Raw genomic sequence first — 27,723 nt, forward strand, 5'->3', positions numbered from 1 at the left:
CAAAGTTCTCTCCAGCCTTTCAAAGTTGAATACCTGAAGTGTTAATAGACCCCTGGGCAGCCGGGGGGATGTGAGCGGCTCAGCCCAGCAGCAGGACAGCAGGTACCACAGAGGTGATTGTTCCCTGTCCCTTTTGCACCTATGATGTTTTGGCAAAAGCTGAGTTTTCCACCCCTTCGCTAAGAGTGACAGGACTGTTTCTTCCCTAAGCCTGCACTGACAGCTTTTTTTTTTCCCCTTGAGATAAGAGAATTAGCATTTGCTTGAGCATTCAGTCCCCTACATTTCCCACTGCCCATCTGCCATAGCTTATCCCAGCACTGCCTGAATATACCACAGCCATTCAAAAATTGTGAGGTGCTTACCCATATTTCCTAGGTGTCCTAGCAATTGTCCATACCTCACTATCTGTCCCCCAAAAGCAGCCTCCCCCTTTTAGCCTCCCCAGAGTCCAGAGGTGCTTTCAGACCCTTCTTCCAGAGCAGCTGCAGTGCTGCTTGAGAGCCCTGCTGCTTTTCTTTAAGGAAGCAGAGCTGGACTTCAGGACACTATTTTCTGCCACATCTGTCACCACAAAATCAGTTCATTTTTCTCTGGAAATTAGAAAAAAAAATTTCCATCTGACTCAGCAACTCAAGCTTGGTCTTTTGTTTCTTTGCTTTCTAGAGAAAAAAAAAGTTTGCTGATCAAAGAGGGTTTGAAAGCATTTCACTCTGAATTTCTGTCTTCTCAATTGCTCCAAAAAAAGCCCAAATCTCTTCAGGATTATTCAGCATCATCAGTAGTTTCACACTTACATACACACTTCATCTTGCAGACATTTATTCCTAACTTCTGTCCCAGACATTTGACTATCCTAAAGACCTACCAGTCTATGTTCTCTTCTTGTTTATGTCAAGTCAAAGTACTGGAAAATATTTCCTCCTCCATGTTTTCATTTTCTTAACTTGTCAGGTTCCCAGTCCGCACTCACAGTGCAAACATGTGGCCAGTGCTATATTGTTAGGCCACTGTTTTTAATAAGACAAATTGCCAGCCACAGTTGTCTCAACACCACACAGTGCGTGCACAGAGAGGTGGCAATTCCCCCAGCACCAGCAGCACACGAACAGCCATGGAACAGCCACAAACAGCTGGACAGCCATGAAGCGTGCCCAGAGCCATGTGGCGTGCATGTCCTCTGCTCCAGCCTCCTCCATCCTCCACCTCATATCTCTTCTCTTTAACACAGAGAGACAGGGAGCATCCAAGGTGCCCAGGTCTCCATGAAGGGAAGGAATAAAGCCATTTGGAGGATGGAGTCTAAAGGCTTTGGAATAAGGACATCCTCATTAAAACAGAACCCTGTCCCTGGTGGTGTCCACAGCTCGGGAGCCCTCTCGTGGGGCCTGCTACCAGTGTTTGTGTCCACAAAGTTCTTGGAGAGCAGCAACAGCCTCGCCACACGCTCCTGCAGGAAGACGTCCCAGCCGCACGCTGCTCGTAGCAGCGAGCCTCCCCAGACTGCGCCCGTAACAGTGATCCAAGCCCTAGTACTCCATCGTAACACCAAAAAGGAAATCCATCGTAACACCAAAAAGGAAATAAAACGGCTCTTTATAGAACATGCTGCTGCAAGCACTCACAAGGCTGAGTGGGTGATCCCAACCCCAATTCCAAGCCCACATCCAGACCCAGATTTATCTCCCGAGAGACTTTCACAGCTCTCCTCGGAAAGGCACACTTTCCCTTTCCATGCAAGCAGAGCACAGCAGTCAAAGACATCCTCCACCAGTCTTTGCAAACCCAAATACTTTCTCAGATCAGGCTTTGCGGTACAGGCTGGTGGGATTTCCCTTCACTAAGCGATTTTCTTGGGGCAAACTGCTTCCGAGCCACCACGAAGCTTGGCTACTGTTTCTGAAGGAAAGTAACCCTTGATTATCCTTTAGAAATGTCACTGTGTCCATGGAACAATGCAAATTAGGAGTCCTGGAAATGTCACAGACACACATTATCATTGCTGCACCTGCCCAACTCTACCCAGTCCCACAGTGCAGACCTGGGGGATCCCACAGCCCATCCATCCCCCACATGCTGCCCTCTCCCCCAGCCAGCCATGGGCCAGCTCGCAAAGCAGCAAGCCTGTCAGAGCTGAACAAGAGCTCCCATGTGGAGAAAAACCTATGAAGATCTCAACTTCTAAGGTTATATTTTAAGAAAAAGAAAGCATAAGGCAAACTCCTAAAAAACAACAGCTGAATCTAATGAGACCCCCCCCCTCCTGCACCCTGCCAACATGCTCCATGGCTGCTCTCAACAGTTCATGAGATTTACACCAGCTCCATCTCACCTTGCCTCCCACAATCTAACAGGCTACAAACTCTGCATGAAGTCAATCCAAATTCATGGGTATCACTGGGTGTTCAGCCAAAATCACCCCAAACCATAAATTCTTTGCCCTGCAAGAAGCAGGGTTCACATACAGTTTAATCTAGGTCTATAAACCCTGCAAGCAGCAATTTCAGCTTCAGGACCAGCAGACATAAATATGAGAGCAATTACAGAAGGTGCAGCAACATTCATTCCTTTGTATTGTATTTTCACATTAACATTGTATTTTAACTATAATTTCTTCAAGTATATTGTCCTAAGGCATTAGAAGCAATCGAATTCAGTCCTCTGTGGAGTTTTACAGCATGACTCCAATAAAACTCCCAGTCAAGACGTTTTCATTCAAAGTAGAAGTCAGCACCTTCTCTCAGGGACCCTACAGTTCTGGGGAAACCTTCAGGGCTGCTGCACTGCAAATGCAGATTTGGGAGCAGGGGAAGGACTTGTCTGATCACTGCTGCCTGGGGTATGGGATCAAACACCAAGCAAAGCCAAAGGGTTTCTGCTTTGGTTGCTTCTGCATTGGCAGCATGAAAATAGGCAAAAAAAACTGCAAGGGAAGTAGTAAAAAGCCTGACTTTTAGAAAAAGCCTTTGTGGCAGGCACAGATAAAACACCATCACCATACAATGCTGTAGAGACTATTCATGAATATATATTAAAAATTCAAGTGGGAAAAAAGCTGCATATGTTACGAAATCCAAAAGTGACTTCCACTTTAAGATCAAGTTACAGTTAAAGTATTAAAGAATTTTTCTTACACCAAAACAGTGTTAAGCATAAAATAGAGCATCTACAAAGCAAAGTAAGCTAGTCTGCAGATCAATACCATCCACATTCATCGAGAATCCAATTGCTTTGAGTGTCAAAAGAAAAGCTTCTACAACTCAATGAAGATTTAAAAAGCAACATTCTCCCTTTTCTGCAGCAGACACCACCTCCACAAAGTCACTGACATTTTGTTAATTTCTGCAATGGTCATTTCTACAAAGTGTCCACCAACATGCATGGAGAACAACAGGGTTTTAAAACAATGCTAAAAGAAGCTGACAAAGACTGCTGAGAGGAGAAACTTCCATAGTTGCCTGAAGCCAGCATTGCAGATGACTACTAAAGTTTAAAGACCTATTTATCAGCAGCTCCTTGTCTCCCAGCAATGACTGACATTTATAATCTTTTGGTGAACACGTTTTCCATTGAATTCTGAAGCAAGGCTTACTACAAATGGGTTAAAAAAAATGAACACTGGTACATTCCAGCACAGAAATGTGCTAATATTGACATAGGCTTTTTCCAAAGAAAGATAGCTGTAAAGCACCGAGTTTGCTACTTTCTCCTTAATTATCATCTGTAGCTTCTAAGTAGGCAATTTAGGCCTGACTGTCATATTTCAAAGGAAAAACTAGCCTACCCATCGCATGCAGATGAGGTGTACACTTTAAAGAGCACTCTGTGGAAACATCTTTATTCAAATGAGATGCTTAAAGAGTGAAAAGCTCCCGTAAAATACAATTTCCTTTTCTTTCAGACACAGGGACTACTTCAAGAGACAGTTTTACTAGCACACTGGAAATATAATGTGAGATTTAAAATAAAAAGGGAAAACAGCATTTGTTTTGCTCAATGCTGCAGTGCAAAGGCATGCATAGACATCTCCCCTCATCAGGCTTTCCCATTAGCACTAGTAGGCAACCCTGCTCTACCCCACTGACATATAAGTTTTTTTTTTTTTCTTTTTTTTTTTTTTTTTTTTTTAAAGTTGGAAAGATAGAGCTATTACAGAGAAATGTGGTGTTGAGCCACAGTTTTCCATCCCCAGCTGGACTCACACCTCGCCAGCCCAGTCCATCCATTCCTGGAGCTCACCCCCATCATCACGCTGCAGCCAGGCTCTGAGCAAGGCACTGGGTCAAGACAGGGTTCTGCAGAAGTGAGCTCTCCACAAGGCAGCAGGTGTGATACTAGCAGATAACCTCTCTGCCTGGCAGCACAGCATCCTGAGAGCACTGCTCCTTCACAAAGTTTCACTTAAATCAGCTGCTGAAGCCCAAACACTTCAGCGAAACTCTGCCAGTTTCAAGAAAAATGTTAGGCTTGTGACATGAACAATAAAGTAACAAAAATTCCTCAGTACAAACTCAGTAAATAAAGCCTGCCAACTAAGCTGGCAATCAAGAAAAAAAATGTTTCTTAGAGGATTGGTTAAAAAACACCTTAAAAAGATGAATACCAGCAAGAAATATACAAGCACAGCAGGTGTAGTACTCAACCACTTGCTGTCAAAGCAAAACCAATTAATAGCCAAGTGTGCAACAAAATTGTGGCTGAGATCAGAATAAAAACACAAATAAGTTTATAGGACCTTCACCAGGACCCTTTCCCAAAGAAAAACTATTGCTTCAGGGCACTTGAATGAATGACAAGTCCAATCTGAAATGGTGGCAGACTGCTCGACTGTAACAAATAATTCCAAGAAGCTGATTGTTTTTTTCCTTAAAAAATCAGTACTGGGGTGAGTGTTAAGTTGATGAACATCCAGATATGTGCCAAATCTCCAATAGATACTGCACCAAGCACAGTTCCTTATGCTGAGAAAAACTTACTGTAGGACCAGAGATGTCCCAGCCCCCAAAATACAAACTTGTAAAACTTGAGTTGCACATCCAGGTATCCAGAAGAAAGGCTACCTTGTGTTTTAAAGCGTGAAGACGTAAAGTAATCCTTTGTGATAAAAGCAGAAGCCAGCAGAAGAAACAAGGAAAAAAACTAGGGTGCTTATTAGAAACAGCCTTATGAAGATCATCTTGGACATGAAAAAGGTTGGCAGAATTGTGGAAAAGCTCGGCAGAGCTCCAGGAAACACTGCTGGTGGGGTGGTAGGGTTGGACTATGGGTTTCTTTGCATATTGCAGCATGACTGCAGGGTCATGGATGTGGGCAGCAAAAAGCTTACATGAATTGATGTACCACTTTGCCACAACTCTTCTCCAGAGGTTAACATGCTTATTTACATTTCCCCACTTCCTTTTCAAAGAGCAAACAAATCCAGGCCCAGAATTAAACTGGAAAACACTTTATACTGGATCTAATTTACTTGCTTGAAACACTTATCAACTAGCCATGGTCTAGCTGTGTACCTTCTAGAAGAAAATGAACATCCTCACAGTTACAGCAATGAGAATGAAAGCAGCTGCTAGTACAGCTGGACACTTTTCTATATCTTAAGTCCTGCTGGAAGGTGCAGCTTTAAAAGCAGCGCTCAGGTATGTGACTGCTTCAGTGCCACCGCTGACAGCCGTGACAGTGCTGTGGTGTCAGATGCTCGGCAGCATCCTTTCTTCCACCCACACCTGCTCCAGTTGTCAGCCAATAATCAGAAAACTGAAGGCACTGGAAAGGAAAAAGCCTTGTGAATACAGACTTACTCAGACTTAGATGCAAGAGAATTGGTGGGAAATTCATCCTACCTACACAAAGCCTACGTGCCCATGCAGGCAGATAAGCTTCAGGATCACAGACCTGATGAGGGAGCCTGAACTCAAAGCATTTCTGATTTTTTCCAAAGGTATCAACTGCTCTGACAGGAGTTATCGCCTTTCCCAACCAAGGCCACTCCTGTTTTTAGGGTATCCCCTCTCCATTCAGTGAAAGCACTAGAAAAAAGTGGAAAGATCAAATTCATTAAAATAAACAACACAAACATTTAGATAAAACTTAACACGATGAAACCAAGTTCCACAGGCAGCACTGGGCCAGATTTTCCATGCACACATCTGCTACCCCACATGCTTTTTGCATGTGCCTCATGTTTGCACAAAAAATGGACAGACTGCAGGTATATTCATACCACATGAATATATCCAGGTGTTGGCTCCTCCTCATATCCCACACTGCTCAGAGAGCACCAGCCACAGCTGGCAGCCACGCCAACAGCTCAACAGCCATCTACAACCTCAGTCCCAGCTGTATCCCTCCTGCAAATAAACCTGATTTTGTACCATATCTTACAATTACTCAGCAATGTCTCTAGTTTCCTAATAAGCAAGACTGGGAAATTGCAGATCTGGCCACTTCCTTCCAAAAGCAATGGTCAATGTGCCTGTGAAAACACTGGGAGATATTTGCTGACTACTTTTCTCAGTTTTATTAACTTTTTGTATAAAGTACTATTTAATAATCATGCAAATTAAAACCACTTTACTGTAGGGTGTATTCTGTAATGAATGCTGAAGAAATGACCTATTTGGAAGTGAATCACATTACAAATTCATGTAACTCAATTTTCAGGATCCATCTCATGCATACTAAGCAGAAATGAAAGAAAATACAGACAAGTTGAAGACAAAAAGTAAACATTTGTAATACCAGGAAATAGGACTTCTGGGGTAATAAGTGTGTGTCAAGTGACAACAACAGTTCAAGGAATCAAATTCAGATTCTGCTGTTTGGAAAACACTACATTTTAGAACATGTTAAAGTAATAGATGCTATTACATCTGGTTTGTACATACTCATAAGCAAAACAGCATGTGATTTCCCAAGAAACCAAAATAATTTCAGTCCTAATATACTGGGTCTGAGACTGGATTATGTATTTTTTTTTTTTCTTAATCATCTCAATTCCTTAAAGAAATCACTTATGCAGAAGTGAAAGGTTTCTAGAGTGGTCCTGACATCTGTAAAAACAGAAGACAGTAGGTGTTCTTTTGAAGCAGGATCCTAAAACACAGGAGCAATAAATACATGTTTTTAACCTCGCTATAGTTTTCAGATGTACTTGAACAACAAAACCTCCTCCTCAGTCACTAGTGGTCCAACTTTAAAGCATTAAGGCACCAAGAGATGCAGACAGGCAATCAGTGTCATTTTCAAAAGAAAATCAAAACTGTCATTAGAACTTCCTTCATTTGCAGCTTAGGTAATGGCTGCACCACAATTAATGACTACTTTATCCCCTTTTTTCTTTTTTAGGTCAGTGTGCCTTTTTTTTTTTTTTTTTTTTCTTATCTTGCCTGCCATGGCCCCTTGTGCTGTTCTGGCCTTTATGAGGCTCTCCATGCCCACAGCTGCTCTTCTTCACTGAATTCCTATTCCCCAGTGGTTCCCATAGCCCCATCCACAGCAGGTCCAGCCAAATTAATTCCTCCTGCCCACCCAGAGTCTAAACAGTCTTGTGAGCAAAAATTCAGGAGCCCCAAACTGGAGCTTCATCAGGAGCAACCTGCAACCGAACCGCCCCAACCCAAAGCATACCTGAACGGGTAGGCGAAAGCTATGTCAATGTTGAGGTCACTCTCTGACTTGTTTGCACAGTCCACACTGAGGCGCAGCCCTCCAGAGTACCCACCGCATGTTGCAAATGCAAAGATTGCAAAAAGCTGTCAAAAAAGAAACAAGATTTTTATTTTATTTCATTTCACAAGCAGATCTGTGCAGCAGCAGCTGCCCCCTCGGGTCAGGTTATCCATCACACCATGCACTCAGAGGTTTGCCATGCATTATTCCTGCACCCTTCCAAAAAGCCAATACAAAGAACCATAAAAATTGAAGCTCTGTTGCTTCACATAGACTGAACCATCACCGTTTTTCTGTGTCAGACATCTCAGCCCTCCCCTCCAGTCCCAGAGCCCACTTGGGATTCACAAGGCAGGCAGGTATTTAAATCACCCGGCTGATGGGCAAGTTTGGACTAGAAGAGAAGGATGAACATTGACTGAGCATAATGAGTCAGTCCTGACACAAATAAAGCATGGGCAGAACTATTTATAATGAGCAGACAGGGATAGCAATAGTAGACTGAGACAGTTCTTGTGGCCATCATCTCATTGCACGATGAAACACACAAGCTGCCCTTATTCCATTTAATGTAAAACTTGGAAAGAAAAAAGATGACTTTTTGATAACTTTTCCTAAATTACTACTACAACTCAAGATGGACATATAGATGCCATAAACTAAAACTCAGCAAAACAGAAAAAAAAAAAACATCAGGACAGAGGACAAGCTCTGGCAAAATGAGCAGGAACAAAGAGTTAGGGTGGTTCTAATGCAAACCCATAACACATCTTAATCTTGCTGGAGAAGGAAGGATTGGGCAGACTACAGACACATCAGCATTTATAGTTATTTCAGGTGTTCAAACAGAGGAAGAAGAAACTTCACTAGTGTAAGCTGCCTTGGAAGATCTAGAGCAGAAGTGAAGACAGCTTACTTATGCAGTTGTAATCTGAATTAAAGGCCAGGCTAGTCTTTGTTCCCATTGCATCAGTATAGACCTGAAGTAAGCCCATCAGCCTTAAATGAGCTATTCTGAGATCTACAGTGGGTCAGATATGGTAACAAGTAACCCCCCAATCCCAGTCACAATTGAATATACTAGAGGCAAGAAACCCAAAGGAAACAGAGTGCATGCATCTGGAAAAATACCCGATACATGGCTTCCCCAGCACAGATGTACACTTCAATACCACTCACCCACCTTAAACTGGCTAAGGTTGAAGCTATCAGGGAGCAGACCATGCTCTGAGAAAGGAAGGCAACCAAATAACAGAGCATGGAGCAGTGCACACGCCTGGGAAAGTCAGGTAAGGTGCCACCCTGCTACTCACTTCCACTGCATGTCACTTAGGGGTCGATTTGCAAAGGTATTTAGGTGCCTAATGATAAGGAAATTTGATAAAATTGTGATTTTTTTTTTTTTTAATGCTGGGCTTACTAAATAAAAAAGATAGCTGAAGTTTACTATGAATTGGCTTGTTAAGTAATTCAAAATAAATCTTCATGCCATAACTTGAGTAGCATTCCTTAATCTTAAAGCAGACATTTTCTCTGTAAATACAAAGAGTTGTTCTGCCTTTACACGTGGAACAGCACTAAAATCAGTATTAATCATCTCACTACAATTTGTGAGGCAACGTCAGAAAACAATATATTAAGGAGAACAGGAGAGATTAGGGCTGACCTGCTTTCTGGCCTAATTAATGGAGTCGCAAATGCAAGTGTTTTGCAGATGTATAGGGAGCCACAAAGATTAATGGCTTGCAATAAATAAAGAGAGAAGTAAATAAATAAAGAAGAGAGTACAGGACAGACCTACCGTAAATGACCAGCCATCACCTGCAGCTCTTGGCGTTTGGATAAGGAGAGAAAAGAGGTGCAATTCAATGCATCTCTGTTAGTGAAGTAGTGGAAATTAGCATATGTGCCACCATGTTTATTCACCAGGGCCAAAGGGACACCCCAAAACCTACAGCTCAGACTAGTCCTTCTTAGAAAGGATCTTCTCCTTCAGGAGCATCTTTGGCAGCAGACTCAGGCCCCCCCAACCTCAGTCCCTTCAGATCCAGCACCACCTACCCTGAGTGCCATGAGGCTTTTCAGATGCCTCCTCTTGCTCAGCAAACCCCTCCTGCTGCTCCCCCTGCAGCCACATCCCACCAGGGCTGCCCACAGTTTCTATCCTTGCTCAGCACATGCTATGCTACAAGCACCCAGGCAGCACCCACACTGGGAACAGGTGGGGAAAGGGAAAAGGAACCAGCTGGAGATTTTTATACCCAGCTCCAGAGAGGGCTGTGCCAGCCCCAGCCCAGCTCTGAGCTGCAGCTGGGTCAGATGCTGCTCGCAGCTGTGCGCTGAGGCCACGCAGCACCTTTTGGAAGCACATTTAAATTTTATTTCACGGGGGAGCAGGGCAAAAGCTTTAAATCTTGGGTATTTCCCCAGGGTGTCTTGGCCAAGCAGCAGGCATAATTCTCCTCTTGCCAAAGTAACTCTGTGTCTTTCTTTTTTTTCCCCTCAAGTTTTGCTGCTTTATGTTGCCAGTGGAGTGCCTGGTGCATTAAGCCAAGATTTACTTGGTGGGTTCTGCGTGTGCTGTAATTCTGCGGCAGTTGCAGGAATGCTGTAAACACTACTGTATTTTATTATATCAGGATTTGTGTAAATGGCAGTTGTAAACCCCATAATGGGAGCTTTATGGGCCAGATTCAATAAAACCTCCATCTGCAAGATAATTTTATTGAATCTAGCCTCTCTGAAATTGAAAAGTTTATGGAGAACGGGAAAGCGTTTCCCTATGTTCCTATTTACTCTTTGCCTATAAATCCATGCTCAGCCCTTGTCCCATCTGCACTGTGCATGCACATTGCTTTTCCCCTCCACATCAGATCAATCTCCCAGAGCGTGCTTACCTCTGGTTATTTATTATATAGCCTCTGCCCCAAGGGCAGCACCGTGCCTGCCTTCCCCAAGGAGCAGCTGGGAGAAGCACAGTGCCCTTGGGGCATCGCATCCCTACCCATGCATGTTCCCCACCCCTCGTCCAGCCCCGGCTGGAAGACTCTCCACAAGATTTTGGACACATTTCTAACAAAGCAGCACGTCTCTGAAGATGGCAGTGCCTTTCGGTATGGCACACAGATGTAGGTATTAATACTTAATGAATCCCCTGCTTTTCTAATGATGATATTCTCCCCATGACCTTGCAGCCTTGGCCGGTGCTGTTGGCATATTTTTGTAGGGAAGCCAGGTAAATCTCACAGTCTAGCTTAACAGAAATTTATTATGGTACTGAGCAGTCATAATGTCTTTAGTATTGAATCAGATTAGCATGTTTTAACGACCAGTTGGACACTTAGCACATTGAGAAAAAATAGCAGTATAATTCCCAGCAGAGCACGTGCAGCTCACACCCACCCAGGGCAGGCAAAGTCGGGAAGACCAGCTCATCACTGGAAGCCCTCCCTTCGATTCCAGCTTCAGTACAGTGCCAGCAGCTTCTTTGCTTCTGTGGTCAGGAGCTGCTGGCCACCCCACGACAGGTCCTCCCTGCAGCCACCCAACCAGAAGCACCTATTTGCACTCACACATCCAGGTTTTCATTTCAGCAGCTCCTGGAGTGAGGCTTCAGCCCTGCCCCCCTTGTCTGGGGCTGGCACCCCAAGGAGCTGGTCCCCACTGTGCTGAGGCAGGTGGCAGTCCCACAGCATGTGACCCCACTCCTCCTGCCCCAGGAGGGACAAACAGGACAGTTTCCTATCAATTCTCAGTGCTTGGCTTTCAGACAAGTCCCCTCAACAGGTTTGCCATGAGGACCAGAAGAAAGCAGAGCAGCTCCTGACGAGGCGAGCTAGAAGACTTATGTAGAGCACATTGCACTAGAACATCCTGCTAGGAGGATAACGCTGTCATTTAAAATTGATGAAACTTTTATATAAGCCACTTGTCTTCCCCAGGAGCACGCCAGCCCCATGCAGCAGACCTTGGCAGCTCACTGGCAGATTTAGTGGGGCTGGCTGGGGATGCACCCCGCGATGAGGGCTGGTCCTCAAAGCTTCTGCTGTGCCAGGAGGGCAAAAGGGGACTGAAGCTGCTGGAAACCCAGCAGGAGAGGTCCCAGCCCCAGGTCCTGCCTCAGTGCTGGGAAGCTGAGGGGAACTTCTGACGCTCGTGAAGAGCAGCAAGCAATTCTTGAAACGCCTCCTCTTCCATTAGTCACTTTACACATCGAAAGCATTTCACAACGACATGTATTTCTGGCAGGGCTTTTGGATGTAAGACTTCCCCATAATATAGACTCTGAGAAGGGTCTGCTGGAGCTGCCTGGCTTTGTGCCTCCTCTGCTCGCTGGGGCCATGGGGAGGGAGCACCCCCGTGCCCTGCAGCCAGCATCGCCCTGCACGCTGCCTCCCTTCGCTTGGATTATTTATTTATGGAGCACAACCAGCAACTGAACATCATTATTAAGACTGTAAAGGGGAGATTCAAAGGCACTGAGTGACTCTACAGGAAAACATTTACTGCAGAGCCGATGGCCCAAAATATGTCACCAGTGAAAGATCGGGGAGCGCTCTCTCTTCTAGTTGCCTGCCTGTTTCTTTTTTAAAATCTGGCATTTTTCCTGCGTGGATCCGAGCTGCAGACTTCCTGGAATCACTTCTCCTACGTACAAGCCTTCGTGCACTGGAGATTATCAGATTATTGACTTTGGGATTCCTAATTATATCAGTTTGACTGGTTGATGAATTGGAGGTGGATAGCACTGCAGCCAACGCAGCGCTGGGGGGGAGGCGATGACTAGCAGGGCTCATTTTCCTCCAACAACTATCCAGGGAGCGAGCTGAAATACATTCTCCTCCTGCTGAAAAATAAAGCCTAGAGCAATTGTCCACTAATTGCCAGGATTTAGTGTGCCCTCTTAGATATATAAAGCAGCTCTGCAAAAAGCAAGCTTGTTCCTGCCCAGACCTGGCTTGTTTGGACCAGGAGCCCGGGGATGAGGGAACATCTCAGGGTGTGCGGCTGGAGGAACCCCATGTTCCCCATCCAGGGAATGTTGTATTTCTGCCCAGATATCGCCCCATCATTGCCTCATTTTTAGCACATTGATGAAAGACCGCTCAGGCAGCTACCCCACATCCTCCAGGATGTGGTGGCAGCTGGGACAGGACTTTTGGGGTCACCACTGGACAAGCCTGGCACACACGGCTTGTCCAGATCTCACACAAAGCACTCATAGCTCTCACTTGGGTAGCAGGTTTCATTTCCAGTGCCTTCTGAAAGCAGAACAGAAACACAACTACAATTGTGTTGGAGGAAAATACTTGCATCAACAATTTTGCCTGGCTTTGCACTGAGCTGAGCAACCCAGGCCTCTCTCACACAGTGTGGTGAGGACAGACATCACCTAAAACACCCTGTCCTTCATCCCTTAGGCCAACAGGACACTCACAGCAGGCTCCAAAACATCTCCACGTGGCTGGGCTTTTCCCTGGGCCGTTTGTGGCAGCAAGTCCCTGGTTGGATTTGGTGGCACCTGCAGAAACCGTCCCCAGTGCCACTGGGCAGGAGCCCTGCAGCAGGCTGGGGCCCTGCGGCATCCTCTGTTTAAAGCACAGCATTTCACTTAATGCCTCGTGTTTTTAAAATAAAAAAAATAAAATACTTAATTTGATTCTTAATAGAAAGATTTATGGAAATGAAATTGGGGTATTTTTAGTGAGTGAGGATCATGTTATAATAATTCAGTTCCACAATACTTTAATCCCAAGGAGACAATTTTCTCTCTTTTTCTTTGAAGAAAATCTTTATCTTTTTTACTCATCTTTCATTGATTATTCTAAAAATCCCATTTAGGCCCGCCACATAATGGTATGGTAGTCTTTTCTCATTATATTTTAATGGAATAAAACCCAACAGTATATGAGAGGATTAGATAGCCATTCGTTGAGGTAAAGAACATTGTTCCTCCAGATGGCCAGACAGAATCTGTGTAATGCCTTTCCTATTTATTAAGTTCAAAATGTAATGCAAGCTGATGAGATGTTTCATCCAGTGTTTAATGGGTCAGCCATAAAGTTGAAAGCTAATGCTAAGGTTGGCAGCTCGCACGGAAGAGTTAACTGGCAGAAATAAAGACATATTTCGACATCTTCTTGGACTTGGTGAAATGAAAAGTTGTCAGAGAACAAAGCCACTCACACAAGCAGGGCAGAGATGTTAAGCTGTTCCAGCCCCTCCAACCACTTGCCAAAGGTTTGAGATAATTGAAGACATCTACAAGGACCTGCTTCATTATTACTATTACTATTATTAGCAGCCTTATTGTATAAATTGCCTTTTGCACATGGGCAGTGACAGGTCGGCAAGGAAACCACAAAACTAAATGTGCCGATACTTACTGCCGACAGATTTACGAGTACCTGAGTAATTAGTGGGTGGGCACCTCCTTCACCGGGGATGGATCACACAGAGCTGTAGCTCTCTGCAGCCAAAGCCCGCAGTTCTTTCCCTCCCAGTAGCCTGGAAGTTACAGCTCTTCCTCTGCTGACTTCCTAACTCCACTTCCCTACCCTCTTCTTTCAAGGAGGTGGGAGCAAAAGAGAGACAGATTTGTTTAATTTGTGCATGCAATCCCTGAATAACTCATGTTGTGACATATGCCACTTCAGCGGAGACGTGCACTCCTTTTTGGGCCTGAAGACTTTTCCAGCCTGCTGGCACAAGAAGGCAGTTGTGATGCTCTCGGCGGGGATGTTCACTGCCACGGAGCCCCAGCACCAAGAGTGGCCACCCCCAGGCTGCTCCAGTTCATGTGTGAATGCAACTCTGTCCCTGATCCCTGTTGAAAACATGGGATTTTTTTTTTTTTTTTTCAGGCTTTAGAGTCTGATTATGTGGGATTTACTGTGTAATGAGTGTAAACATTTAATTATAAAAATAAAAAGGCTGGACGGTTGCTCGTTTCCTCGCTTGCCTGGTGGGTTTAAAAACATCTGGGTTTAAAACAGCCCACCATATAACATAACTGCACACGGAGCGTGATCCAAACCATTACTAAGTCGGATTTACTCTCTCCAATAAACACGGGGATTTACCTTATGGCTGAGCACTGTCCACACATGAAGCACTCTGAAAAAGTGCCCCAGAACTTAATGTCACTGACACCTCAAAGGGGGTCCCTTAGGGGCTCAGCAAAAGCCATGATGGTCCCATACCTTCCACAGCACTGGATGGCAGAAGAATACACATACAGCTTGCATAAAAAGTATAGTACACAGTAGCTGCACCACCTGCCCTGGGACAAGGCACCTTCTCCGTCTGCTGTAATCACTTCGTTATCCAATTTGCATCTTTGTTCTTTCCACCCGCCCCAGAGCTGCCAGGCAGACCTGAGTGCCGGAGGAGCATCTTCCTGCTCTGATTACAGCCTGCCACATGCGGCAGCAGCAACGAGAGGTGGGAGCTCTCCTTTGACCAGAAAATGCTCTGACGGCCGGGTGCCCGCAGCGCAGCGCAGCGTGGGGGCTGCAGCGAAACCCTCCCCGGGTCAGGAGCAACTCCACATGATTACTCCAGGAAAGGCGCCTGTCCTTCAATCACGCTGTATTATTTATGACCTAATGATTGCCCATTGACTAGCAGGGATTATACGTTTGCTGAGATGTTTCTGGGTGAATGAAAGGGCATTAACCTCATTATTATCACGGCCGTGCTCATCAGAGGCCATTAGCAGCTTCCTCTCGGCTCCCCGCGCTGCCGTGAAGCCACTTGGTGTCATCTGCTCCCTCTCCACCCGCCGCCCCGCCAGCATGCATGCCTGCACTCAGCTCTGTCTCATTTCTCAAGCAGACCCAAGGAAATGGGTGAGAATTATTTTGTTTGGGAAGGCATCCAGAGAACCCTTGGGACAAATAATCCAGCGCAACAGCTTTGTCCCGTGAGGATTTGAGAGTGCTTTCAAACTGCTAAGCAATGAGGCCTCACTTCCTCCTCACATCCCCAGCAGAGCTCTCTGAAATGATGGCTGGATGTTTTTTTTTTCAGTCTTTCAGTCTCACAACACCCTTACGAGCAGGACCACTGGGAACAAGGCTCTCCTTTAGGAAATCACGGCTGCTTTTCCAGGCAATATGTGTGCGCAGCCAGTCCTGGCCACCGAGACCCTTGGTGGGTGTCCTGACCATCACAGAGGTGCCCTTCTTGCTCCAACCCAACCTCCCTACGGCGCCCTTTGCAACAGAGGAAGGCTCAAGCTGTGACCAGGCTCCTGTGCAGGACCCATCCCCTCATCTCAGAGCAATTTTGGGTGGAAAATTCCATCAGCGCCAGCTCCGACCTCAGCACCCGCCTCTATGCAAAGGGCTGGAAGAAGAATTTGCTCCTGGCTAGCTATCAGCACACATGGTAAAAAATAATTTCTTTTCTAATAATTAAAATGATGGGCTATAAATGAACGCTTGCCTTGTTGAGCTCTGGGAATTCACAGGGAACATTTTGAGCAAGAAGAGTTTTCAACATTAAAAGCTCCCTTCCCTCTTCTGTGCCTCCACTCCTCTTATGCTGTCCCCAGAGATGGCACTGCTCTCCTTCCTGACACTAGATCACTAAGAGCAACACCTAAACATTAATGTTTTTAGGAAGCAGCAATAACAGTGTCCTTACATTGGAAGAAAATAAATAAATAAATAATCCAAATCTCACTAGCTCTTGACACACTTCATCTGGCCAGCTTAAGCTGTCCCTGTTTCCTCTCCATCCTCACCCAGACCATATTCCTCCACACTTCTTCCCTCTTTTTCTTTCCATGCCTTCTCACTGGTGTTCCCTGAAATCTGCAGCTGTACCTGTTTCTAAACACACAAGAAAAAAGATAACAGGCATCCCCCTTGCCTGAATGCTCCTCATTTCCTTTGTGTTTCAAAATACTTGCAATTCGGAAATAATCAGGCATGTTTTTCTTTCTCTCAACTGCCAGCAGCTGCTGTGTATCTTCTGTGCCACTTCCCAATGTACTTCAAATCCTACCAGAACCCGGAAAAAAGCAGGCACTTGTTCAAAACCCAAATGCATCAATATGGTTTTGGCTGTAGCAATCTTTATACCTGCACTGCTGGAGATGATTATCCAGCTTTTACATCTGCAGATTCAGGCCTGTGGAATAAAACCAGGGCCGATAAAATAAGGAAGCAAAGAAAACACAAGCAGAAAATGAAAAAAGCAATTGAACATGCTATAAATTCAGGATCAGGTAAAAGCTAATTATGGTCATGTTCGCTAGGAAGAAGAGGGCACAGTGAGGGAGATAGACTTATTAATTATTTGTGTTATGGTAGCACTTAGAAGCCCCAGTCCTTTATCTGGGACTAGCTGTGCTATACATGGCAAACACTCAAATATCTCCGGGTAATTGCACACATTTTTAAGAAAAATGTGCAAATGCTCTGTTCTTTCACCTTCAGCAGCCTCTGCTTTGTTGTTGCTGCCGAAGGAGTCCAAGTTCACCACTGGCCTCATTCCGAGCAGCTTGCTGGATGCTCTCATGGGTACGAGAACAAATAATTCAGCACAGAGGCATCCTCCACCCATAGCCAAAGTGGGCAAACAGCAGCAAAACCCTCACTGTGGGCACGAGGCTTATCCATCAACAACCCCATCCCCTGGCCTGGGGGACAGAGCACTCACTGCTGCCAACAGGGATGTTTTGTCCTCATTGCTTCTGTGCAAGTTTGATTGCTTTTCTAATTAAGATACATTTTATGGTAATCTACCAGGCCCCTTAGACTAAATCACTCAGTTAATCTGTTGTTAGTGCCCATATGTTTACAGCTTTCGAGCCTGCTGCAGCACATTTGCTTTGCCAGGGTGCTGGGGAAGTTTGGTGAGAGATGAGCTGTGGCGTGGTCCTTCAGGTGGTGGGATGGAAAGGAAAGGAAAGGAAAGGAAAGGAAAGGGAAAGGAAAGGAAAGGAAAGGAAAGGAAAGGAAAGGAAAGGAAAGGAAAGGAAAGGAAAGGAAAGGAAAGGAAAGGAAAGGAAAGGAAAGGAAAGGAAAGGAAAGGAAAGGAAAGGAAAGGAAAGGAAAGGAAAGGAAAGGAAAGGAAAGGAAAGGAAAGGAAAGGAAAGGAAAGGAAAGGAAAGGAAAGGAAAGGAAAGGAAAGGAAAGGAAAGGAAAGGAAAGGAAAGGAAAGGAAAGGAAAGGAAAGGAAAGGAAAGGAAAGGAAAGGAAAGGAAAGGAAAGGAAAGGAAAGGAAAGGAAAGGAAAGGAAAGGAAAGGAAAGGAAAGGAAAGGAAAGGAAAGGAAAGGAAAGGAAAGGAAAGGGATACACTGCAGATACAGAACCCCATGCTGATCACCTGTCTCTTCCCCTGTATGCACAGAAGGGGTCAGCACATCTTTCTCATTTTCCCTTTTTTTCCCTCCAAAATAATAGTTGGACATGACAGGAGAGGAAGGCTGAGGACTTTCACAGTATTGCCACTTCTCCGACACCAGACACCAAAGCAAACAGGATTTTTATCGTGGGCTCAAGGGCTCTGAGCATCCTCTCAGGTGAAGGACCATCACCACTTTGCAAACCAAGGGTTTGGTTTGACTAGCAGGAGTCAGCCCCCTCCCCACCTGCACCAGACACCGAATGAAACAACAACTGAACAAGTGCTGTACCATGGTGCCCCTGCAAGAACCCCAGCCTCCCCCCCAGCCCCCAGCCCACCACACAGCCACGCTGCATCAATGAGGGGCACCATGCTGCTCTCTGAAAGGACTTGTGTTCAGCTTGCTGAAGGAAAGAGAGCCCAAAGGCAAAATCAAGAAAGACCAACCTCTGGGTCAAGTTGCCATCTGTCATCCTACATGCAGGGAAATATTTTCTGAAAAAAAATGGTCATATAATTGTACAAGAACCCTTAATCAAGAATGACGTGATGAATAAAACGCCACCTGCCATCACCAGCAGTGACAGGCAGCTGCTATCCAATATCAACACAAATACCTTTCCCCCCATGGAGCACCTATTGATCGGAAAGGGATTAACAGAGGTGAGGAAAGTATTCATTAAGTCTTCCAAGGACTTGGCTAAAAAAAGAATATCTGGCATCCAGGAGGAGATATTTAAGAAATCAATCTTTTAAGAGCCTAAGGAATTTCTCTAGGAACTGATTGAGCTGATAGGTGCCACACAGCCAACGAGACAGGTCTCAGAGGAGAAGCACCTCCCCAAGATGCCTGCCCTAAAATAACATTTTAGCTCCCCTAAAATAACATTTATAACTCCTTCCAAACCCTAACGCGCCTGCCAGAAAGACGCAGCAGCTCCTCCACCCCACTGGCACAGCTCTCGTGGTTCCAGCCCTGGAGCTGTGTGAAGCTCTTTGACCACGTCAAAAGCAGGTGGCACGGGCTGCTCCGGGGGCAAGAGGAGGAAGAGGTGGGGGAGGACTACATGTTGCAGTGCCAGGATGGGCAAAAGGTGACAGAAAACCGTGAGCATGGAAGACGTTTGTATGTACAACATAGGGAGTAAGCAAGCTCTGCTGTCTCCCCAAGTTTGTCTTGGTCATATCCTGTAGAAAAAGCATGTGGGGGTTAGAGGGATCATTTCTGCTCAGCCACAAGCTCCTCTGCCAAGGAAAAGCCTTGTAGCGGCGGACATAACCACATTGCTCACAAAGGGCCTTCCACCCGTTTGGCTGCTGGCGAGGGTGAGCCCTGCCCTGCCTGCAGTCACGCCAACCAGCCCTGGCCACTTTTCCTGCTTCACATCTATAAAGACAAGCTGAACCATCTTCTTAATTAACCACAGCACGCCTAGCTTTCAGGGAAGTCTGGCACCCCTGCTATGACAAGTTACACAGCACAGAAACCCCAGCCTTTTTGTTCTGCAGGGCTGGAGGCAGGAACCATGCTCCTCGGCTCATGTCAGGCAGCCCCTTCCCCTCCAGGGGCACCCAAACGTGCTCCTCAGCCACCTTCCTGCTCACCTGGAGCTTACTGCGCTGAGCCACATACATCGGGCTCGGCAAAGCTGGAAATGCTTAAAGCAATCCTCAGGCAGGCAGGATTATGCTTAGAAAGTGTGAGAGGTATGTGCTGCTCGCTCATGCCCTCCGCACCTGAGAGATTAAACAACTGGGAAAAAAGATTAGATTGGGAAAATGATAATTATGGTTACACACCTTGTCCTCTAACACTGTGCTGAGCACACATGCTTATGGGAAGCTATGCAGTATAAATGCACACAGTGCTTACAAAATAGAAATCATGTAAAAACTGAAAAAAAAAATGAACTGGGCACACATTCATCCCATTTTGGGGTGGGAAGCGGAGCCCCAGGGATGGGCTCCCTGCTCCAGCAGCCACCGCGCAGCCCCCAGTGGGGCTCAGGAGCTGGCTGCAGAGGGGGCAGAGCCCCCAGTGCTGCCTGCAGCTGCTGTGCACACAGGTGGGAAGGCGAGTGCAACTCCTCCATTTGGAGAAAAAAACATCGGAACAATTAAGCTTGCCCAAAAGCAGCTTCAAATGACTAAGCAGTTATTGCCAATTTGAAATTTCACTCTGGAAGAGTTCAGCCTGTGCTGCCAGGCACATCCTTACCTTCTTTTCTGGGCTTAATAAAGCCAGTTACAGCCTTACTGGAGCACACTTCAACCATCTATTAGCATGCCCTGGTATCATGAGAGTAGGTGGATTATTCCGGGTAGGGTGCGTGAATTTTCCGAGCAGGTAAATACTCGTGCCTGTTCTCACAGCAGCTCCAGGTAGTGGAGTTTTTAAAGACTTGTGAAGCACCGACGTGATCGACTCCCAGGGATATGATTCAAGTACGAAAGAATCAAAGTGCCAATAAATTAATGAATATAAAGCAGCGAATTCAAATATTTATCATGCAGTCTGGAGGTGTTACAGCTATACATCTTGTTTTCCTCAGCCACACCATTGCAATCACTGTCTGGCATTGCCTGGAAAGCACACGGCGAGCTATGATGGGGAGAGAGAAATAACTGCACCTCGCTGTTATTTACAGGTAACAAAGAGGTCTCCAAGTTAGCCGAGAGCACGGCGGAATGAGGCTGCTGAGCTATACAAAGCAGAGGCAGGGAGCAGAAAGTCAGAGCAACAGTCTATTGACCTACATTAACGATGTTACACTCTGAAAAGAACGCTATGCTCTTAATTACTTTAAAGATTTTCTTTATTTCAGTAATAGGTTTTGGTGAGGAGCATGTTGCTGCCCACCTGCCGCACTTCAGATTGATCTCTACAAGGTAATGTGCAGTCAGATATTCATGCTTCAGGTTGATCGATATGAAATAGCTTTCACTGACTTTTCTGTACCAAATATTGCTGCATTATTTTTGAGGAGCCTTTGGTTAAAAGTGCCAGAAGAAACATGACAAATGTTATGTTTAACATTCCTTTAATCCTCACTTTCCACATTTCTGCTGTAAAATGAAGTGCAAAACAAGTTTTCAAAGCAGACACCCCCCCCTGCAATGCAAAATACAAACCAAAAATATTTCAATGTATCTAAAAACCATGGAACAGTTGGGCTCAGCATGAGAGTACAAAGAAACCAAAGCTAAAAACAATTTGGTGGGCTTTGCAATTCCTTAAAAAAAAAACACTTCTCCCCCCAAACAGCACAGTTACACAAATAAATAGATATGCATATAACTTACCGGAGCAAATATCACCATACACATTTACAAAAGGATTTATAATCCAACTTGCGTCTCCTGAAATAAAGCAAGGTTTGTCTCATACTAAAAATAAAGGCTCCCAAAAGCTTCTCGCAGTGGAGAGGGAGAGAGAGAGGGAGGGAGGGAGGGAGCGAGCACCAGCTCCTTGCCTCTCTTTTTATGAAGCAAATAAGGAGAGCAAGAAAATCAATGCTGAGAGAAAGTGAGCTGATATACCAATCAGGCAGCAGCCTCAGCCTTATTTGCGGAGGGATAGCAAAATGGTCATATTATTAGACAATGACTATACACAGCCTAAGTGGAGAAATCTAATACTTTCCCCGTGGCAAGAGGCTGATTGCTTTGTTGTGGTGCAGGTACCACCACGGCGTGCTGAGATGCAGCCCTGTCCTCCCCACGGTGCATGCATTCAGCTTTGTTCTGCGTGCACGCTCTGGGGGAAGGAGCACCTCACCATCACTGGGCTGAAGTTGGGCTCAGCCTAAAGAGCCTCCAAACCGGACACTTGCAGGTTGGGGGCTCTTTGCTGTGTTTTGCAGACCCCACTGCCGTGCTTCTCATTGCCTCTCAGACAGCTGCCTGCAGCTCCAGCAAGGAGCCCACCCAGAAAGGGGATCAGACCTTTCAGGTCGCATTTACTGTAATGTGCACTGAGCTTCTCCGCTGCCCTCACAGAACTGGACATCCAGAGCATCTCCCTCAACCTCGGGCTTTTTCCACTTCTTCAGTGTCACAGAAAACCTAGGGGGAACCCACAGGTTCCCTTCTACCAAATGGGAAAAGTTGTGCACTATTAATTTACCCAAAGAAAACCTTCACCGGGCCCCTGTTTTCCGGGAGGAGGAGGAGGAGGAGAGCACAGCAGGAGCTTAGCTCACTGCCTCCGACACTCAGGCATCTGCTTGCCAGCAGCACTCATCTCTGGCAGCTGCACACTGGGTCCTTAGGATGCTGCCACACCTGCTGCCCCTGCACCGAGCCACAAGAACCCCACAGCCCATCCCTGCAGACCCCTCACCAGGTTTCAGACCTTGGCACAAGACAGCTCCACGGCTCCTTCCCTTTGCAAGGAGCCCAGCTCCCATCACAAGCCCATTGCCCCAGCGGTGTTTTGTGTAAGTGAGACTGTGAATCACACTCCGTGCTATTTTTTTTCCCCACCAGCCCTGGGTTTATCACTGTTTTGCCCTCTTTTCCAGACTCTGCAACAAAGGCATGTGACTTAATAGATGAAACACAATGTGAACTTTCTCTTTTATTTGGAGACAGAAGTTACACACTGGCATACAGAAACACCTGCTGGGTGACAACAGTTCTCTGCAGAGCAAAATCTGAGCACACTCACATTTCCATAGCAGTTTGGAATTCAGATTGTGCCAGGAGAGCTGGAATTCACAGGGAAAAGCATAAAGATACAAAGCAAAGGGACTGAATGCACCTGATATTTCCTGATCATTCGATCTGTCCAGTTGGGGCTGGCACTCCCAGCACTGGATGCTCACAGCCCGGGCACAGAGGATGCTCACACAGCCCCTGACGAGCTCCAAACCTCTGGGCCTGTTTCCCACGAGTGGGAGCCACATCGCCACACTGCCAGATGTCCCTTCTGGCACCACGGCCCTGCCTCTCCAGCAGAGGCAGCTCGCTGCCAGCCAGCGCTGCGAGGAGACATCACGGTGCCGAGGGAGTTCTCCAGGGAGAGATGCTGAGGCGCTGCTCCACAGCTTGGTGTGTTCAAATGGAGGGGAAGGCATCTGCCTGCTGCTGTGCCTGCTGCCCACCCGAGTCGCAGCCACACCGATCAGACAACCACGGTCTTCTGCATTGTGCTCAGGTCTACAGCTGGCACTGAAACTCACTGCATCTCACACAGACCAGCCTCCTGCTGCAAGGCGTGACCAGAAGTGAAATGCAAGCACCCCTCCTCCTTCTCTGGTGGGATCACTTTATCTTCCCTCCCCACCTCACCCCTAGGTTATCAACAGCTACACTATTGTTGCTACTTAAAAACTCACTGAAATCTTTGGAAAACCTCGAGAAACATCCATTAAAATAGCTTTGCAGAGATGCCCTTGGGAGCTGCCAGACCTTGGCCCTCTTAAACACCTGCCCACCTGGGTACCACCTACACAGGACATAAGGGAGCAGGATGCAGGTTTAACCAGAGCACGACAGGTGACAGCAGGTGATACTCTATCCTGTCCCACAGCTCCTTCAAACAACACTGCAACACAGGCTCCGTGATCAAAGGAGATCCAGGCTTGATTTTTTTATTTTTTTTTATCCCAAACCGTGACACGCCATGAATGGATCAGGTCTAACACTGCTGACAGCAGATGCGTTGGTGCTTGCTGATATGGCAAAACTCTCCTCGGGATGCAGCAGGCCCTGCAGCACTGGTGCTTGCTTTGGCTTTATTAGATTCCTTTGGAAAACTTCGTTTGAAATATTGGATGGGACACTTTACATTGCCAAGCATAAAACCAGGCTCTGCCAGTGTCAGCACTGCTAGGACACGTCTCTCTGTGCTTTATCAGAGCTTTCCACTTTTGATTAAGCTGGGAGTTTCAGAGCAAACTAAGATGCTTCATGGGATTTGAGCTCCAAACTCCTTTAGATACCACTGCAGAGCTGTACACATCCAGCAGATTTCTGCCAGCTTTGCTGCGCCACTCCGGGGTCTAAGGAGACTCAGCCCCTGCCTGCAGAAGGTTCCTGGCCAGAGCAGTTGGAAGGGATGCAGTGACACCAGTGACAGCAAGGGCTGCAGCCCAGTGAGAAAATCCTCCTCCACTGAGACAGAAGCAGAATTAGGAGGCATCCTCAGGAGGACAGCATGAGACAGTGCTGCTTTTCTCCCAGCTGCACTTTGCCATCTCCCCTCACATCCCCCAGCCCAGCACAGGATGCCTAAACCCCACTTGCTATGATGGGAAGGGCAAGGAGGGAGCCCAAAAGCACAGGGTACACTTAGACCCTCTTACTGCCATGCTGCTTTGGTCTTGGTACATGTGTTCATATCACCCCAGCAGCACTGTTTTATACATCCCACCACGCAGGACCTGAGCTGGAAGGTTTTCAGCATAGAGCACCACGGTCCTCAGCTCTGCCCGTGGCTGCATCACACCTGCCTGGCTGGGCTAAAGCAGGAGCAGGCAGCTACATGAGTGCCCGTGCCACATTTGCAGGACCTAATTAGCACTATCAGAGCCTCCATCCCAGCTGTGCTGTAATGAAAACACACCTGAAGCAGCCACTGCAGATAACCCACCAGCCCAGGGAATACTCACAAAGGCTGCCCGTTTGCCAACGGAGATTTTTCACATGTCCCTCTCAACCTCTATTTAAATTTGGGAAGGCAGAAAATTAACAAAGTCTGAGATCTAACTGGAGGCCGTTTGTTTTTCCCATGGAAATGGAACGCTTCCTAATGAACCTCCCCTCCCCCTGTGCCGCCCGGCTCTGGATGCAAATATTGCTGCGAGTTTATCAATCTGCGCCTTGTTTCACGCTGTTTGCAATGCTAATGAGTAAACCAATTTTGACATATTATGTAAGCCAGTTTCTGAAACAGAGATTCTTGGCAGGCCAAATGTAAACACAGACACCCTCTTGCATCCAATTTAAATGAGCATGTTGCTGAAAGCACAGAGGGCTTGATTCTGTTGACTTATTCCTGATTTACTCCAGTGCAAAAAAAAAAAAAAAAAGTGGAAAAACAAAAAACCCACCACCCTTCAATTCAATTACTAGTGCAGCAGCAATTTGCAAAATGGATCTAATTTTGTAACATGGAAATATGCTGGAATAAGCTAATGCAGGGTGGTGACTGGGGCACCGTGTGAGCATCAGCACAGCACACGGCCAGGAGCCCATGTGCCATTCCAGATGGAGTTAATGGAGGACGTGACAGCTCTTCCCTCCCCACCTCCCCAACCAAACTCAGGTCCAGGTAGGGGACAACCCAGAGGGTGACTCCTTTTAGCCTCCCGGCTCTTCCACCATGGCTTTGCAAGAGGACCTTGCACACCTTGGCAGCCCCATGAACCACTCATCACCTCATCCACTCAGCCTACTGTGAGGTCCCCAAACTGGCACCTGGCCCCAGCACCAGGACAGCTGGACACCCTTATGGATGGATCATATCCAGCCTTTGCAGGCTGTCCGAGCAGCAGAATGACATGCTGGAAGGCACACAGGTTGGATGGCAGGCTGCAGTGCCCAGCAGTGCTCTGCCCAGTGACAGAGGGATGAGCCAATGCAAATTTAGGGGTAGTAGAAAGAAGGTGGCATGCATTTTAAAGGCACCTTAAAAAAACAGCTCTACTAGAGAGCTGGACAGGATTCATTAAAGTGAAGATAGGCTGGAATCAAATCTCTGATTTGCACTTTTCACAATACCATCTGGAACATTTGCATCTGCCAAGAGCACAGCGTATTTCTGCGGAGAAGCAGAAGCAAATGGGGTTGCAACATACCTGGAGGTGGCCTTTGCCCCTCTAATGGATCTGGGCATCTCCAGAGTGTTTTAAAGCTAAAACACAAGTGTGAAGCTGAACTGAGCTGCTCCCGCCACAGCAGAGGAAAAGAAATGAGATGCTCTGCTGTGAGGTTGGGTGTGCTGCTGCAGAAAATATTTATTACACGTGTCAGAGATCCTGCCAGGCATCAGAGCTACAAAGCCCAACCCCACGTTCAATCCTGTGTCACTTCACAACATCAGGACCAGGATGTCATTAATCATACCTGGCTCTTTTGCATTATAAAACAAATGAAAGCACGAGGAAGAATACTTTCAGCCTCCAAGCAAATATCCCATCCTGAGCTTTCAACGATGACAGCAAACCTGAGAGCTCTTTCCTTCATGCTGCGCAGCACTTTCAAGCTACGATCATAAGCAGCCGAAATGTCACACATTTGCTGTCTCATCAAGTTCCACCCTGCAATTTTGGAAGTACACAGTTGCTAAAGTAATTCAAGGTTTGAGCATTAAGTTTTTTCTCATGCCATACCTATACATGAAAAAGAAGAGGACAGTGCTCAAAAACAGGGCAGCTGACAGGTGAGCATCACTTGGGATGGAGACAGCAGGGAGATGAGCTGCCAGCACACTCTGCAGCAAAGACTAGGAAGAGAAGAGGCCCTGCAGACCCCACAGACCACACTGGACCTTGCCCAAACTAGTCTAAGCCCAGCTCCTTGCCAGGCATCTCCCACCCCTCTAAGCATGACTGGTTAGAAGTCTGGCTGCTACTGCTGGCAACTCCCTTTGGAAAGCCCTCACCATCCACCCAAACACCTCCTGTATTTCTGATGGGGTTACTGCCCACTCCCCCAGCCTGCTTTTTCTTGTTGTTTTCCATGTCTTCAACATTAAGTACTGTTTCTGCACTTCTAAAATACCAAAGACTAGAAAAACATAGAACAAAAATAACCTGAAAGCCAAGTGGGCACAGACTGGATGATGAAAACAGCACGGAACAGGAGTGAATCAGATTAATTTCTATTGTAATTTTTGTAGCTATTTAGCACGAAGAATGAAAAAAAAAAATCTAATTACTGTCAACTGTAAGTTTTCAGCTTCCCAGCCAGCAGAGTGCTGTTATTAAACTACTGCATAATTGCCTCTTTTACTCCGCTTCCCACAGAAGTTGTGTTATTTCACTCATAGTTAAACTCATAATATTGGCTTCATAACTAATCCTGTCAATTGAAATCCCCGGGCTGGTGCAAGGATAAAAATAGCCGAGTTGTTTCGTTCCTCAGCTTTCCTTCAAAGCCCATCTCACAAGAGCTGGGGCCACAGCTCAGCAGGGCCACATCCCTCTGACCCACAGCTACCTGCAGGAATGTGCTCCAGCTGAGCACAGGGCATGGGGACAGAGATGACTGCCCCCCTGTGCTGGGCAGGAGCTGTCCTGCCCATCTCTGCCTCTTAAGAAGGAGAGCTGAGGTGAGATATTTAACATCGCACAGCTGAACCCCACCTCTAAGCCCCAACCTTTCTGCCCACCCCAGGACTTCAGGCTGGTGCTGAAGTTTAGGTGATGCTTGCAAAGGCTGCAGGTGCACAGAAAGCAGGGGTTTCTGCCTTCCCCAGACACCAAGCACTAGGTATTTATCTCACACACAAGACCGTGCCAGGGCACCCAATTCCACTTTCAAGCAAAGAAACGGAGATGAATGATCATTAAAAGAAATACTTATCTGTGCACTTCCTCAGGAGACTGCCATAATGCACTGGACTTCCACCCACATGAATTTTGGAAGTTTAGGCTGCCTGAACCCCTACTTGCTCCTTGTGTGTTGGGCAGACCCTCCCTGCTAACCCCAGCACAGTCCTTCCCTGCAGACAGTGTTTGCTGCAGGAG

The 27,723-nt window shown here is 46.5% G+C and overlaps 1 protein-coding gene across 1 annotated transcript in view; it reads right to left on the reverse strand.

Moving 5' to 3' along the window:
* Positions 1–27,723, reverse strand: part of SYNPR (synaptoporin) — a gene marked incomplete at its 5' end in the record, with an annotated part of 94,905 nt that overhangs the window by 15,185 nt on the left and 51,997 nt on the right. Inside the window, 1 exon segment of the mRNA XM_082768455.1 lies at positions 7,627–7,751. Coding sequence (XP_082624581.1) covers positions 7,627–7,751 — 125 coding nt within the window.

This window comes from Aythya marila (assembly GCF_965140915.1).
Source record: "Aythya marila genome assembly, chromosome: 10".
In the NCBI taxonomy this organism is placed as follows: Eukaryota; Metazoa; Chordata; class Aves; order Anseriformes; family Anatidae; genus Aythya; species Aythya marila.